The sequence below is a fragment of the Chelonoidis abingdonii genome, chromosome 24 (genome assembly GCF_003597395.2).
Source record: "Chelonoidis abingdonii isolate Lonesome George chromosome 24, CheloAbing_2.0, whole genome shotgun sequence".
Taxonomy (NCBI): domain Eukaryota; kingdom Metazoa; phylum Chordata; order Testudines; family Testudinidae; genus Chelonoidis; species Chelonoidis abingdonii.
Genome location: NC_133792.1, coordinates 14,990,644 through 15,005,784, shown reverse-complemented (window position 1 = coordinate 15,005,784; position 15,141 = coordinate 14,990,644). Strand labels below are relative to the sequence as shown.

The 15,141-nt window shown below is 55.4% G+C and overlaps 1 protein-coding gene across 1 annotated transcript in view; it reads right to left on the bottom strand.

Annotated features, from left to right (window-relative positions):
* HMCN2 (hemicentin 2) overlaps positions 1 to 15,141 on the bottom strand; it is a 115,526-nt gene that overhangs the window by 47,762 nt on the left and 52,623 nt on the right. The window contains exons 30-42 of the mRNA XM_032797657.2: positions 14,745 to 14,899; positions 12,876 to 13,154; positions 12,117 to 12,398; positions 11,179 to 11,287; positions 10,287 to 10,456; positions 8,865 to 9,019; positions 8,186 to 8,282; positions 7,563 to 7,658; positions 6,387 to 6,563; positions 2,699 to 2,853; positions 2,185 to 2,308; positions 1,557 to 1,732; positions 1,001 to 1,097 (exon numbers count right to left, since the gene is read on the bottom strand). Coding sequence (XP_032653548.1) covers positions 1,001 to 1,097; positions 1,557 to 1,732; positions 2,185 to 2,308; positions 2,699 to 2,853; positions 6,387 to 6,563; positions 7,563 to 7,658; positions 8,186 to 8,282; positions 8,865 to 9,019; positions 10,287 to 10,456; positions 11,179 to 11,287; positions 12,117 to 12,398; positions 12,876 to 13,154; positions 14,745 to 14,899 — 2,072 coding nt within the window. The remainder of the gene's footprint in view (positions 1 to 1,000; positions 1,098 to 1,556; positions 1,733 to 2,184; positions 2,309 to 2,698; positions 2,854 to 6,386; positions 6,564 to 7,562; positions 7,659 to 8,185; positions 8,283 to 8,864; positions 9,020 to 10,286; positions 10,457 to 11,178; positions 11,288 to 12,116; positions 12,399 to 12,875; positions 13,155 to 14,744; positions 14,900 to 15,141) is intronic.

The following is a 15,141-nucleotide window of genomic DNA, read 5'->3' as shown; positions in this document are numbered from 1 at the left end:
AAATTCAACCATTTGGGCTGAAATTTTCCATGCCAGGTGTTTGCCCTCAGCTGATTATTATTAATTATTATTACTGGTAATATTAGCCAAAATGGCTTAGCTGTCCACAAAGCTATGGAAAAATGTTTCACAGCCAGCCTTAATTCTGGCATTTCCTAACTTTTGAGTGCTTGACTTTGTAATTTTAATAAGATTCTTTCAGTGTTGTTTGGTGCATGTGAAATATCTATTTTAGGTAGTAATAATGGACCACAGACGTCTAAAAGAATAAAATAATGCAACTAAACCATGTCTCAGTGAGATAATCCAGCTTCAGAAAGCTTAGCATAAGGTTATGCATGCAAATGTGTTTGAGGAACTGCACATGAGGACTGTGGAGGGCTGCATTTTGGGAGAGGATGTGCCCGTGTGTAAGAGAAGGATTTAATCATTGCCAGGGCAGATCCCAAAGGGATGCAGCCTCCTTGCAGAGCGAGGGCACCCAGATTGACAGGACACTGGAATGGTTTTACACAAGGTTTCACCGGCCATTAGGTGGAAAATAGGGATCATTCCCCACCTTTGGGAACAGGGTGTGTGTGTTACGGACTGAACTGCCTTCATGGCATGGACATGATCTAATAAAGTGGATCCATGATGCATACACTCCCCCTCACTAACAGCATTCAGACTGGGACAGCTGGAGTGGGAAGGGACAAAGGTACTTCTCCTTCTCAGCAAGTTCTGAGAGACAAATTTACAGGTGTGGGGCCTGAATTTCAGGGGAGCTGAGCACCCACGGCTCCTACTTATGATTAACAAGAGCTGCCTGCAGGCTTTAAAAATCCAACAGAGTTGCCACTATTTTCCTGGCCCCTGTAAGAGGTGGCTGTATTATGCCGTGTGGTTAAGATGGAGGAACTCTCACAGAAAGTGATATTGGGATGTGGGGCCAGGGAATATTCACACCCCTCCAGGGGATCTTAGTCCCCCTCTCATGTTTGGCCAACACTTGGCTTACCCCAGACATTGAGGTTGTAGTGCGTCTCCGCCCGGCCCAAGCGGCTCGACACCTCACACGTGTATCTCCCTGCATCTCGCACCTGAGCATGCTCAATCTGTCAAAGCAAGCAGAGCCGAGGTGGGATTGAGAGAAGGGCCCGCAGAGCGCCACTCGCCCAGTGGCAGCACCAGAAACACACGCCCAGCCCAGCAGCAGAGCCAAAGTCCACTTGCAGCCCAGGTCCATTGTCCAGGTTGCTCCTGGCAACAAGCCCCTCCATTTTGGTGCAGTTCTGCAGGCATTCAAGCTGGGCCCAGTGGAATCAAGGGACAAGGAAAGTGCTGAGTCAGCACAAAGACTCTCATGCCTGAGGAACACAGCCTGGGCGAGACAAGAGTAGGCCCATTACTCCATGACTCCGAGCCACACATCTCACGGGAAGGGAGATTCCCTGCCAGGGCCAGGCAGGGGAGAGCCAACGAGCCATCACCAGGCGTACAGGGGACAGACACATTTACTGCAGAGCCAAGTTCTCTGCATTCCCTCCTGACTCAGCATCAGCCAGAATAATCACCTGGAGAATGGCCCTGTCCGCAGAGAATCGGGCTCTGGGGTCCAGGGGAAGAGGGCGCCCGTCCTTCAGCCAGCGGAGTATGGGAGAGGGGGCTGCGTGGTGCTGGCATTCCAGGGTCACAGACCGATTGAATATGACTGAGATATTTAGCTCCTCACCAAGGACATTTGGGGGCACTGAAAGGAAACAACCCTGGGGTAAGATCAACGGGGAAATAGCTCCAGAGGCGCCGGCGCTAGGAACCGCCGGGCCCAGAGGCGCCGGGGCTAGGAACCGCCGGGCCCAGAGGCGCCGGGGGCTAGGAACCGCCGGGCCCAGAGGCGCCAGGGCTCAGCCCTGGCACAGATTAAGCCCTGGGAAAAGCCCCTGTGCAGGGCTGAGGACCAGCCTGTGACAGCCCCTGAGAGGCAGGTGGCCCTGCAGTCATCAGACATGGGGTTTGATAATAACTAGTATTTACAGAGCTTTAGCAAACAGCCAAATTGGCTCCCCTAATCCGTGTAAGCTGCAGAGCAGCAGCTGCTCTAGCAAACACGGGAGTCACTGGGAGGTGAGATGTGGGGATGGGGGAATTGGGTTCTGAGGCAGATTCCTCAGCCTCGGGGGGATCAGAGAGCCCTGTACTTACCTTGCACCCGCAGCACAGCATCCCACCTATCCTCTCCCATGGCACTGATAGCCACACAGGAGTACGTCCCTGCATCCGAGAGGTGCGCGCTGGCCAGGGAGAGAACACGACCCCCAGACAGGATCTGCACCATCCCCAGAAACAAAGCAAAAAGGGATCAGTGACCAGAGGGGTGTTTCCAGCCTGCTGCTCAGCACCCTGCCTCCCCACACACCGGGATGGGGAACCGCAGAGCTGCGCAAGCTGGGAGTTTCCACTAGGCCTGATCTCACCAGCTGGCACCCAGGCCCTGGCGAGAGAACTCCACTTCCCCACCATCAGCTCCCCAGTTCAGCACCGGGGAGGGATGGGAGCAGCAGGGGAGGTAACCCCGAGGCTCTTTGCCCAGCCCTGCTAGAGCAGGAAATTCCAATAGACTGATGTGCTGGGTGGCGGGGGCCTCTGAGCACAGCCCTGGTGCCAGGATGGACCCAGACAGTCCCTTCTGCTGGTTCACACTGACATCCACACTGACCTCTGGCCCTTCGGGCGCCGTGCTGGAAACAGGATTGCCGTCTTTCAGCCACACCAGCGTGGGGGCAGGGATCCCTGCCGCCTCGCACGTCAGCTCCACCCGCTCGCTCAGCAGCGCAGTGACAAGGCTGGGGCCGGAGGTGATTTGGGGAGGCACTGGGGAGGCCAAAGGCACATGCTGGGCATCACAGAAACACCAAGGCATGAGCAAGGGCAAAGGAAAGGTGGGGTGGGCAGAACAACCCAGAACAACGTGGTTTGTTGGTATGACCCTTTCCACCGGGATGTCCCAGTGGGGAGAACAAAATCCCATGTCTGGTACTGGGCTGGGGGAGACAACACTGCAGCGGGGGAGACAGGGGAGGCTCCTGCCCTGAAGCAGGAGGTGTTCAGCATCTGGGCTGCAGTAAGAGCAAGTCAGGAGAGGCTGGATTGTGTTTCCTCCACAGTCAAAGCCTCTAGAGGAGTGAGAGGAGGATCCCAGGCCAAAATCTCCATCAGGAGCTCAAAGGCTTTGAATGAGCTGTGGGTTCTGTGGGACCTGGCGAGCTGACAGGCGCTGCTCCGAGGTCATGTGGCAAGACTGCTGTGCCTTAGGTTAGTACGCGTTATATGTTACTGGAATGTTACGTGAAGTCACCGGGTGGTGCAAGGCATTCTGGGACATCACACGGTCACTGCTGGGATGGACACAGGGGGTTTAATCACATGGCCTAGAACTGCTGGGCTCTGAATTGCTCTGCACTCTAGACAAACCCTCCTGCTTCTGCTCTGACCCCAGTTCTGCTCACTGAGATTTTGCTACATGGGTAAAGGAACATGCCAGAGTGCCAGAGAGGGACGGCGGGCATGGACCAGGGAGTCTGTCGACTAATGGGAACCTTAACCCTACCTCCAATTGCCCTGCCCACAGGAACCCTAACCCTTGAGCGGGAAGCCCAACCCATAGGAACCCTAAACATAGATCCAAGTGCCCTACCCATAGGAACCATAACCCGAAGGCGGGGTGCCCTACCCATAGAAAACCTAACCCTAGATCCAAGTGCTCAACCCTCAGGTACTCTAACCTTAGGACAGGAAGTCCTACCCATAGGAACCCTAACCCTAGCTCCAAGTGCCCTACTATTAGGAACCCTAACCCTAGCTCCAAGTGCCCTACCCTTAGGAACCCTAACCCTAGGATGGGAAGCCCTACCCATAGGAACCCTAACCCTAGCTCCAAGTGCCCTACCCTTAGGAACCCTAACGTGATAGGGATAGCCAGCATGGATTGTTAAAGAACAAATCTGTCAAACCAATCTGATAGCTTTCTTTGATAGGATAACGAGCCTTGTGGATAAGGGAGAAGCGAGTGGATTGTATACCTAACTTTAGTAAGGCATTGATACGATCTCGCATGATTCCTTACGAAAACTAGGCAATACAATTTAATGGGCTGCTATAAGGTGGGTGCATAACTGGCTGGATAACCGTACTCAGAGAGTGGTTATTATAGCTCCCATCCTGCTGGAAAGGTATACAAGTGGGGTTCCGCAGGGTCTGTTTGGGACGGCCTCTGTTCAATATCTTCATCAACGACTTAGATGTTGGACAGAAAGTACGCTTTAAGTTGCAGACGATACACAACTGGGGGGATTGCAACTGCTTTGGAGGACGGGTCAAAATTCAAATGATTGGACAAATTGGAGAAATGGTCTGAGGTAATCGGATGAAGTCAATAAGACAAATGCAAAGTGTCCACTTAGAAGGAAAATCAGTTTTCACACATACGAGATGGGAGAGACTGTCTAGGAAGGAGTATGGCAGAAAGAGATCTAGGGGTTAGGGAACAAGCTAAAATATGAGTCAAAGTGTGACTGTTGCAAAAAAGCAACGTGATCTGGTGCATTAACAGGTGTGTGTAAACAGACAGGAGAAGTCTTCTTCGCTCTACTCTGCGCTGGTTAGGCTCAACTGGAGTATTGTGTCCAGTTCTGGGCACCGCATTTCAAGAAAGGTGTGGAGAAATTGGAGAGGGTCCGGAGAAGAGCAACAAGATGATTAAAGGTCTTGAGAACATGACCTATGAAGGAGGCTGAAGAATGGGTTATTTAGTTTGAAGAGGAAGACTGAGAGGGATGATGCAGTTTTCAGGTATCTAAAGGGTATCATCAGGAGGGAGAAACTTGTTCACCTAGCCTCTAATGATAGAAGAAGCAGCAATGGGCTTAACTGCAGCAAGGAGGATTTTAGGTTGGAATTAGAAAAGTTCCTAACTGTCAGGGTAATAACATGGAAAAACATGCTAAGGGATAATGGGCTCGGCGCATAATGTGGGTATAACTGGCTGGATAACCGTACTCAGAGAGTGGCTTATTAATAGCTCCCAATCCTGCTGGAAAGGATAACAAGTGGGGTTCCGCAGGGGTCTGGTTTGGGACCGGGCTCTGTTCAATATCTTCGATCAAACGACTTAGGCTGTTGGCATAGAAAGTACGCTTCTTACATTTGCAGACGATATCACAAACTGGAGGGGATTGCAACTGCTTTGAGAGACAGGGTCAAAATTCAAAATGATCTGGACAAATTGGAGAAAATGGTCTGAGGTAAATCGGATGATAGTTCAATAAAGACAAATCATGACAAAGTGTCCACTTAGAAGGAACAATTCAGTTTTCACACATACAGAATGGGAAGAGACTGTCTTAGGAAGAGTATGGCAGAAAGAGATCTAGGCGGTCATAGTGGACCACAAGACTAAAATATGAGTCAACAGTGTGAACTGGATGTTGCAAAAAAAAGCAAACGTGATTCTGGCTCATGCAATTAACAGGTGTATAGGAATGTAAAACAGACAGGAGGAAGTCATTCTTCGCTCTACTCTGCGCTTGGTTTAGGCTCAACTGGAGTATTGTGTCCAGTTCTGAGCCCGCACCGCATTTTCAAGAAAGGTGTGGCGAGAGAAATGGAGAGGGTCCGGAGAAGAGCAACAGATGATTCTTAAAGGTCTTGAGAACATGACCTACTGAAGAGAAGGCTGAAGAATTGGGGTTTTATTTTAGTTTGGAAAGAGGAAGACTGAGAGGGGAAATTGATGCGTTTTCAGGGTATCTAGAATAGGGTATCATCAGAGAGGGAGGGAGAAACTGCTGTTCCCTTAGCCTCTAATGATAGAAAAGCAGCAATGGGCTTTAAACTGCAGCAAGGGAGATTAGGCTTGGACTATTAGGAAAAAGTTGAGCCTAACTGTCAGGGGTAATTAACATGGAATAACATGGCTAAGGGCTAGGGAGGTTGTGGAATCTCCATCTCTGGAGATATTTAAGAGTAGATTAGATAAATGTCTATCAGGGATGTTCTAGACAGTATTTGGTCCTGCCATGAGGGCAGGGGACTGGACTCGATGACCTCTCGAGGTCCCTTCCAGTCCTAAAGTCTATGAATCTATGAACCCAAGTGCCCTACCCATTGGAACCCTAACCCTAGCTTCAAGTGCCCTACCCATAGGAACCCTAACCCTAGGGCAGGAAGCCCTACTCATAGGAACCCTAATCCTAGCTCTAAGTGCCCTTCCCTTAGGAACACTAACCCTAGGGCGGGAAGCCCTACCCATAGGAACCCTAACCCTAGCTCCAAGTGCCTTACCCTTAGACCCCAAGACCAGAGACACACAGGATGCTGGTGCCTTTGCTGCCCACTGGCTCACTCACCAGTCACCTGCAGGCTATAATGGAGTTCGCTGCTGCCTGCCACACTGGATGCCACACATCGATAGCTCCCCGCGTCCGAGACCTGAGCCCGCTCAATTTGCAAGCGCCTCCCATCGCCTGACAGGACAAGGCCTGGACTGGCCGAGAGAAGCCGGGGCCCCTTATACCAGGACACGTCTGAAAAGGGAAGCAGGAGGAAGTGGGCTGAGTTAGTGGCCCTGCCACCTTCACCCCCCCATGGACCTGCCTTTTCTGGGGTTTAAACCCTTTGTAACCTCCGTTCTATTGGCTTTACATGCCCCACTATATTCTTTGTATTTATTTTACTAATACAACAGCAGCAAAAAGTTGTACATGGACATATGACGGAAGAGATGCTGCCTCTCTAGTAGGAAGGCGTCTGCGATAACCAGAGGCTGTGCAAGCTTGGGCTGCTCCTCTGCAGGATTCTCTGACTCCTGATCTTTTCTCAGATCTGTCTGAAGAGAGGGGTTTCCATTTGATTCTGGGGGGCTTGGCAGTCCAGCTGCAGTACCACCAGTCTTGAGGTAGGCAACCCCCGAAGGGAGGATGGTCACATGGGTCAGCCAGTGTGCTGGGACGTGGTGGTCCCCAGCTCTGGCATAGACCATTCAGTGTGACCTTGGGGAAATCCCCTAGTCTGTAAAAGCAGCAAAGAATCCTGTGGCACCTTATAAACTAACAGACATTTTGGAGCATGAGCTTTTGTGGGTGAATACCCACTTCATAGGCTGTGATAGTCAAAGGCAGGCCCGAGGGAGCAAATCCACTGTAATTCACTGTAACTCCTTTTGGCTCCTTTGAAAATCCAGCCCTGGTCTGTCTGTGCCTCAGTTCCCCACAACAATCCTTTGTCTGTCTTACCCATTTTCACTGTAGTGTCTTTGGGACAGGGAGAGTCTGACTGCACATTTGTACAACAGGGACCCCAGGTGCACTGGGGTGTGGGCAGTACCCTACTACAAACAAGAAAATGGAGTCCCTTTAGGGGGTAGTGACTGCGGAGGCCTCTGAAATAGAACCACAACAGGGAGGAGGAGTCCCACGCGAACGGCCTAGATCCGAGCAGAAGGCTGAGATGGGGTGGAAAAGCAGGCCAGGCAAATGGACTAATGCTGGGAAGAAGACGAGCCAGAAGGAGCAGAGTTGCCTTACTCGGAGTGGGCATTCCAGAGGCCAGGCACTCAAAGGATGCTGGGAAGGTCTCAGGGACGGTCTGGTTCACCTCTCCGGGTTCAATGTTCGGCGGCACTGCAAAGAAACATCACGTCAGGATGGCGGCTCTGCACAGCCCCACGCGGGCGTCATCAGACACAGCACGGGGAGGTAGGACAGAGCAAGGGGCTGGGAGTCAGGCCTCTGGGGTTCCATAACCAGCTCTAGGAGGAAATGCCACCTGGTGGTTAGAGGCAGGGGCTGGTAGTCCCAGGACTCCTGGGTTCTACACCAAGCTCTGCCACTGATTGGACAGATCACTGTGGCTCTTGTGCAATGGAGGGTAACACCATCCCCCTTGCCAGGGCCCTAGCAGGGTTAATGATTATTGGGAACACACAGAGGTTGCAGGATGGAAGGTGCTTATAAACAGCAAACATTGCGAAAACTGAGTTAATTTCATTTAAGAGAGAGGATTGGGGAGGGGAAGAGACTGATCCGGTTTCGTTTGTCCTCAGGCCTGGGGTGGCTCTTTAGGCAGCTGTAGCTCGGCGGGCTAACTGCCAGGACGGAGCCAGTGGCTGGAACGCTGGGCGCAGCCCGTCCCATCTTTGGCTCCTCACCCAGCACCTTCAACCTCACATCTCGCCTCCCTTCCCCGGCAGGGTTCGTGGCCACACAAGAGTAAATGCCTTCGTCCACCACGTCCACCTTCTCGATCTACGGGGAGGACAGGAGGGATTCCACGGTTAGATTCATGCCACACACAAACTCACTGTCCGCGAGTGCGGTCACACCCTGCAAACAGAACAGCTCGGGACAGCAATTCCTCCCCCCCAGCCCTGCCAGCATGGCCAGGGCACCTCCAGTCAAACCCACAGCTCCCTGCTGTGCCAGCCTGAGCTCCCCCACAGCTCTGCTATTGCACCTCCAGCCTGACTTCACTCCCCTGCTAGTCCAGCTCTCAGAGACAGATCTGGCATTTGCCCAACACGCATTAGGCTGTCCTAAGCCCAGTTTGGTGACAGGACACTACAGAGCATGCAAACCCATTGGTACAGCCCCCACCAGACACAGCTCCCGGCTGCACTCTGATCGTTTAACTGAGGAAATACCCTCAGGGCTTGTTAAAACGTCACACACCCACATCCCAACAAGAGTGCACAGCAGCGCACCAGCTTCGCCCAGCGCTCCATCACAGCAGCAACCCTTCCGCTCACACGCCCATCACAACATGCCTGTTTTGTACTCTCGCTCACATCCGCCCCTCCCCGGCCTGGGCTGCCGCTGCACTCACCCTACCTGCAGAAGGCTGCCTGTTCCCTGCAGAGCAATTCCATCCTTCCACCAGCTGAGGCTGGGCACGGGGATGCCGGTGGCCAGGCATTGAACGGCCATCGAGTGACGAAAGGCAACGCTGAGCTCCTCTCCGCCCACAACACGGACCGACGGGCGCTCTGGCAAGAGAAAGGAGAGAGGGGGACGTGGCGCTGCGTGGGCACATACCAATCACACCCAGGGGGAGATGTGGTGTTCATACAAGGGTGGGCCACATCTCAGCATGGAAATTGTATGGAGGGCCACCTGGGTCAGGGGATTGGGGTGCACGGGGGGGATGAGGGCTCTGGCTGGGGGTGCAGACTCTGGGGTGGGGCTGGGAAGGAGGGGTTTGGGGTGCAGGAGGGTGCTCCAGGCTGGGATCAAAGAGTTTGGAGGGCAATCAGGGCTGGGGGTTGGGGAGCAGGGGGACTCAGGGATGCAGGATCCAGCAGCGCTTATCTGAAGCGGCTCCTGAAAACAGTGGCGGGGCCACATTGCTCTGCATGCTGCCCCGTCCACAGGCACCACCCCCACAGCTCCCATTGGCTGCTCCTGCTTCCGTGATCCGTGTGGAACTGCTGCACACGTGGAGCAGAGCAAGACAAGCCCGCGACCCCGCTCCCCAACTGGAGCACCAGAGCAGGGAAAGCTCCCAACGCTGCTCCCCGGTGGGAGCTTGAGGGCCAGATTAAAAGGTCCAACGAGCCGGATGCAGCCCACGGGCTGTAGTTTGCCCACCCCTGTGTTAGTAGGTCTGTCATATCCCTCCTTCAGCCATTTGAACCTTTGTCTGCAGACTCCTTCATATAAGCAGTGTGACATAGAATATCAGAGTTGGAAGAGACCTCAGGAGGCCATCTAGTCCAACCTGCTGCTCAAAGCAGGACCACTCCCCAGATAGATTTTTGCCCCAGATCCCTAAATGGCCCCCTCAAGGACTGAACTCGCAACTCTAGGTTTAGCAGGCTAATGCTCAAACCACTGAGCTATATGTGAGGACAGACCCCATGGGACCCACCAGATCCCCCTGCCTTTACCCTGGTGATTGTTCCTGCCACCCTCCCCCTCCTGGGGGGGTGACTGAAGCAGTGCTGATTCATGGCGTCCTGGGGGGCAGGTGATAATGCCACCCCAGTCCTCCAGCAGGAGACACTGGTGCACTCAGTGACCTGCCCACAGGCACGATTTGTCTAGAGCCGACCAGTGCCACCTCCTTCAGGAACTGGGGCAGGAGCCAAGATCATTGCTGAACCGGTGACCCTGGAGATGCAGCACTCCAAGGAAGCCGGCTGAGATCTTTGCTTCCCAGCAAAGTGCTCCCATCTCTTTCCCAGCACCAAGCCTGGAACATGCTTCTCCGACAGGTGGGTCGGGAGAGTCACTATTAAAGACCGTCCTGTTCACCTTGCACTGACACCTGCACCTCTGCTCTGGCTCCACCTGCCTCGCTGCCAGCTTCGCAGGCATAAAGCCCTCCGTCACGGGGTCTCACACGGGGAAGCCAAAGCATCCTTCCGTCCTCCAGCATCGCCATCCCTTTCAGCTCTCCAATGGGCTGGCCGTTCTTCAGCCACCTGGGACAGAGGGAATGACAGGTGAGTTCTCACCAGGTGAAGAACAGCAGCTTGCCCACCCGCCACCTAGGAGGAGGCCTGTCGCCCACCACGCAAGGCAATCAACAGAGAAACAGGGAGCTGAAGTGGCATCAGGGGGTGGGATCATGGAGCAGCCGGAGGAGTTTGCTACAGGTGAAGCAGCCTCACATCCCCTTGGATATTTCGGCATAGAGCCTTGCATGGCAAAATGCTGGCTGCTGTGCCATGGAAAGAGGGAACTACTAGGGGAGAGAAGGGTGAATCAGCACAACATCCCTCATCATTCAGCTTTCCCAGTTGGCAGATGACAGGTGTATTCGGCACAATTCCTGCCATCCGGGTGGATGGTGCTATGGTAGAACTGCCATGGGGTCCTGGTGCGAGCAGGGGCAAGTTTATACCCCAAACTAGAGAGGAGTGGGGCAGTGGATGGGGAGGGGAGCCACTGAATAGAAGGAAAATTCCAGGGATAACGGAGCTTTTGCTCCTCCTTCCCCCGTGGGGCAGTCCCACCAGCTCCCCAGTGCTATTACCCACAAAGGGACACTCTGCAGCCTGCATTCCTTTGAGAGCCCTGGGGCCACTCAGCCTGCTCTACAGCCCAGCGCTCAAAGAGTGAAGAGGCCCAGAAAGAAGCTGCAGGAAGACTCAGGCCAGGCCCCAGGGAGGGGTTTCCTTGCACCCTCCATCTCCGTACTCACTGGACCCTGGGGGCAGGGAAGCCTCTGGCATGGCAGGGAATCCTCAGGGAGTCATTCACCATTGCTATCACATGACCTTCCCCCTCGCCAATCACCAGCTGAGGAGGAGCTGATTGGAATAAGAAAGCACAAAAGAAAAGTCAGCAGAGAGTAACAGGAGTCCTGCTCACCCTCAGCCCAGACTGGGACCCTGACATAGTGGCACATGTATCCCTGGGGATCTGGGAGCAGCTGGGGGGCCTGGAGGGCACAGTCAGCATTTCTGGGGATCCAGGAGCAGCCGGGGGGGCAGAGTCAGCATCCTCTGGGATCTGGGACCCAGGGCCGGCGCTTCCATTTAGGCGGCCTAGGCAATCACCTAGGGCGCCAGGATTATTGGTGGGCAGCATTTTGCCGGAGGGGGCGGCAAGCGGCTCTGGTGGAGCTGCCGCAGTCATGCCTGCGGAGGGTCTGCTGGTCCGCGGCTCCGGTGGAGCTGCCGCAGTCATGCCTGCAGAGGGTCTGCTGTCCGCGGCTCCGGTGGAGCTGCCGCAGTCATGCCTGCGGATGGTCAGCTGCTCCCGCAGCTCCGGTGGACCTCCCACAGGCACCACTGCGGCAGCTCCACCGGAGCTACGGGACCAGGACATGGGGCGGCGAAATTGCTGTGCGCCTAGGGCGCTAAAACCCCTAGCGCCGGTCCTGTTGGGACCAGCCAGGGGGCCGCAGTGAAACACATGACAAAATTCAAACTCAAAATGGCAAACCCATTAAAAGCTCTTCTGTGCAGCCCTTCCCCCTGCCCTGCCCAAGGTGGCTACTGGGCAGCACCTGTTGCCCCTGGCCTTGGCCGTATCACGGTATAGCAGGTCACCGCTCCTAAGAACGCTGTACAGCTCCCCCACCCCTGTAGCCAATGCAGCATCACTGACATCCCTCCCAGTCGCCCCGCAGCTTACCCTGAACTACCACCAAATACTGGATTGCTCTCTCCCCTGCTGGGCTGCTGGCTAAGCAGGTGTAGGTCCCCCCTGAGCCTTCCAAGATACTCTCGATCCTCAGCACCGCGCCACCTCCTAGGATCCGGGTCCCATTGCTTTCAGTCAGCAGCAGGCCATCTTTGAGCCAGGAGAGGGCAGGCGGGGGCTGATCACTGGCTGAGCACTCCAAGGCCAACACTTGGCCCACCATCGCTTCCACCACGTGGCCTTCTTGGCTGTCGCCTTCAATATCAGGTGGCACTGCAGGGGCAGGCAAGACACAGCTGGTATTAGCACCAGGTCCGTGGAATAGAGACATGCTGGTAATGTCTGGGCCAGGGGGATGATCCAGGAAGGGTGGGACTCTGCGCTGGCGAAGCAGAGGCACCGGATGGGCCTAAGACCACGCACCGTACAGCTCAGCCCAAGCCCTGCCCGAGGTGGTCCGAGAGATCGATGAGGGGAGAGGCCCAGGAAGATAGCAGCACATGTGTCACTGCAGGACTCGGGGTGAGCATGATGGGAGAGGCACCCGCCGCTCCCCTTGGCCATGGCAGCAAGCCCCAGGAACCATCGGCCTCCGACTGACAGAGCCCTGGCTCCTCCAGCCAGTGCTGCCAGCCGGGAGCGATTGCTGTACAGCCCACACTGCTGGGGAGAGCGAACGTCATGTCTCCCTTCCCCTCACTCCTCTCTGAGCACGTCAAGCCGGCGGCAGCGCAGCTAGGGAAGCCTCACCATACACCTCCAGCCTCACAGCCTTCTCTGCCACCCCTGCAATGTTACTGGCCCGGCAGATGTAGAGCCCTGCGTCGGACAGCTGGGCCCGGCTCAGCTGGAGGCTCCTCCCCCCCTCGGCGTAGGCTGCCCGGGCGCTGGAGACGATGGGCTGCTTGTCTTTGAACCAGGTGATGTTGGGAGCCGGCGAGCCCCGAGCCTCGCACTGCAGCCCCACGGGGCGGTTGAACAGGCCCACGACTTGCAGCCTTTCGCTGGACCCCAGGATAGTGGGTGGAGCTGAAAATGCAAATGAATGTGGAGAGTGAAATACGGGGAGGGGGGAGGGGAATTAACACCCCACGAGGCGGCTGCACTGCAGAGGCTGGGCAGAGGAGGTCCCGCAGCTCCTGGGGCAGAGCGGTCCATGAGGGCGGGGAAGGCGCTGTCACATGGAAGCTGTGGCATGTTCACACCTGGTCGTTTCAGGGTAGCCTATGCAAGAAGGACTCTTACCAGCTGGAAGGGGGCCGGGCAGCATGGCAAGGAAGCTCACACACCACTCAGTTGGACAGGGGGCCACTGCATTCTGCCTCCAGCAGTGGCCTGGGTACCCAAATCCCCAAGTACTCCACGGTCATGCCTGATGCTAGAGTAGGCGACCCCTGTAACACACATGGCAGGAGACGGCTCCTTTCTGGCCCCGGAAGCAGTCAGGGAAGGATGGAGGCTCAGAGTTTGAGGGTTGATGGTGAGGAAACAGGGGAGTAAAGGAGACTTACATTAAGGGCAGGGCACTGGCATGGCACAGCTGACACCCACCAAGTAACACCACAGAGACTTCTCACGCACCTCGAATGTACAACTCAGCATACAGATGGAGAGCAATGAGCATCTGCAGACAACAGGTGCATGGCCCACTGCCACCACCGTTAGACAGCCCGAAGGGGCAACGCATAACTGGATCATCAATTACTTCAGCTAGACTCGGCCTCAAGGCCCATGGAGGAAGAGACTTGGAAGATAACCTCTCCTGGAGCCAGCTTCCCAGCCCGAGGAGACAGACTCAGCTAGTGGGGCTTGAGCTAGCGCAGGGGTGGGCAAACTATGGCCTACTGGCTGCTTCCGACACATCAGATGCTTTTATCTGGCCCTCGAGCTCTCGCCAGGGAGTGGGGTCGGGGGTTGCCCTGCTCTGCCTGCCTGGTGCTCCCCAGCCCCCAACTTACAATTCCCTTGATGAGCACCATCTTCTGGCACGCAGAGCCACACCACGCTGTTTCCGGGATCACAACCCCCACACACTCGCAGCAGCCCCCGGCTATGCAGCAGCGCGCCCAATCCCCTCACGGTCTTCTACGGCCCCACCCTCGAGAACCTCGAAACCACCCAGGGGCTGCACCCAACCCAGCTATGGTGCCTCCGCTCATAGCAGTGCCTGGTATGGCAATCTTGGGCCCCTAGGAGACCCCGGTACCACCCTTGTAGAGCACCCCCTCCTCCTGCGCCACATCCCATAAGTCCTTGGTAACATCCCTTATAGAGCCCCCATGCTACATCCCACAGAGTCCCGCTATGCCCCCAGGCATTCATGGCCTGCCATACAATCTCCAGACCCAGATTTGGCCCTCAGGCCAAAAAGTTTGCCCACCCCTGAACTAGTGCACCTGAGCTCAGACTCTGGGGGTTGGGAGGGCGTGAGACCCCCAGCTGCCACCTGAGCTGCCATGTCCACACTGCTACTTTTAGCGCACTGGCTCGAGCCCATCTATCCGGTCTGGGAGGCTCACTCCAAGCTGCAGTGTAGACGTACCTACTGTCACACTCCCACTACTTCTATTTGCAGTTCTAAGAGCAGGTCGCAGAGGGAATTCCACTTGGGGAACTTACTGTAAACAAGCAGCTGGAAAGTCTTGTTTTGCTGGCCAGCCTGGTTGAAGGCCAGGCACTGGTACTTCCCCTGGTCCCTCAGCTGGCTGGCCTGGATCCTCAACACCTGCCTCTGCTCCAAGAGCTGGATCCGGGAGTCCATCAGAGCAAGAGGCCTGAGGATACAGAAGACTCAGAACAAGGCATAAGACCACAGCCGGAGGGGAGAGCCTGCTGCATTTAGGGCAACGGTGCTAGTGCATCCTGGGAGGTTTTATCCTTGTTTAGTAAATGCAGTGCCAGCGAAAGGCACTGGATAGACCGACTGGAGACCGAGACCCTCTGTTTGCAAAACTCCCCCACATCCGTCTCCACCCTGACGTACCCCTCGCAAGTTCCGAGGCGGTGTCTGATCACA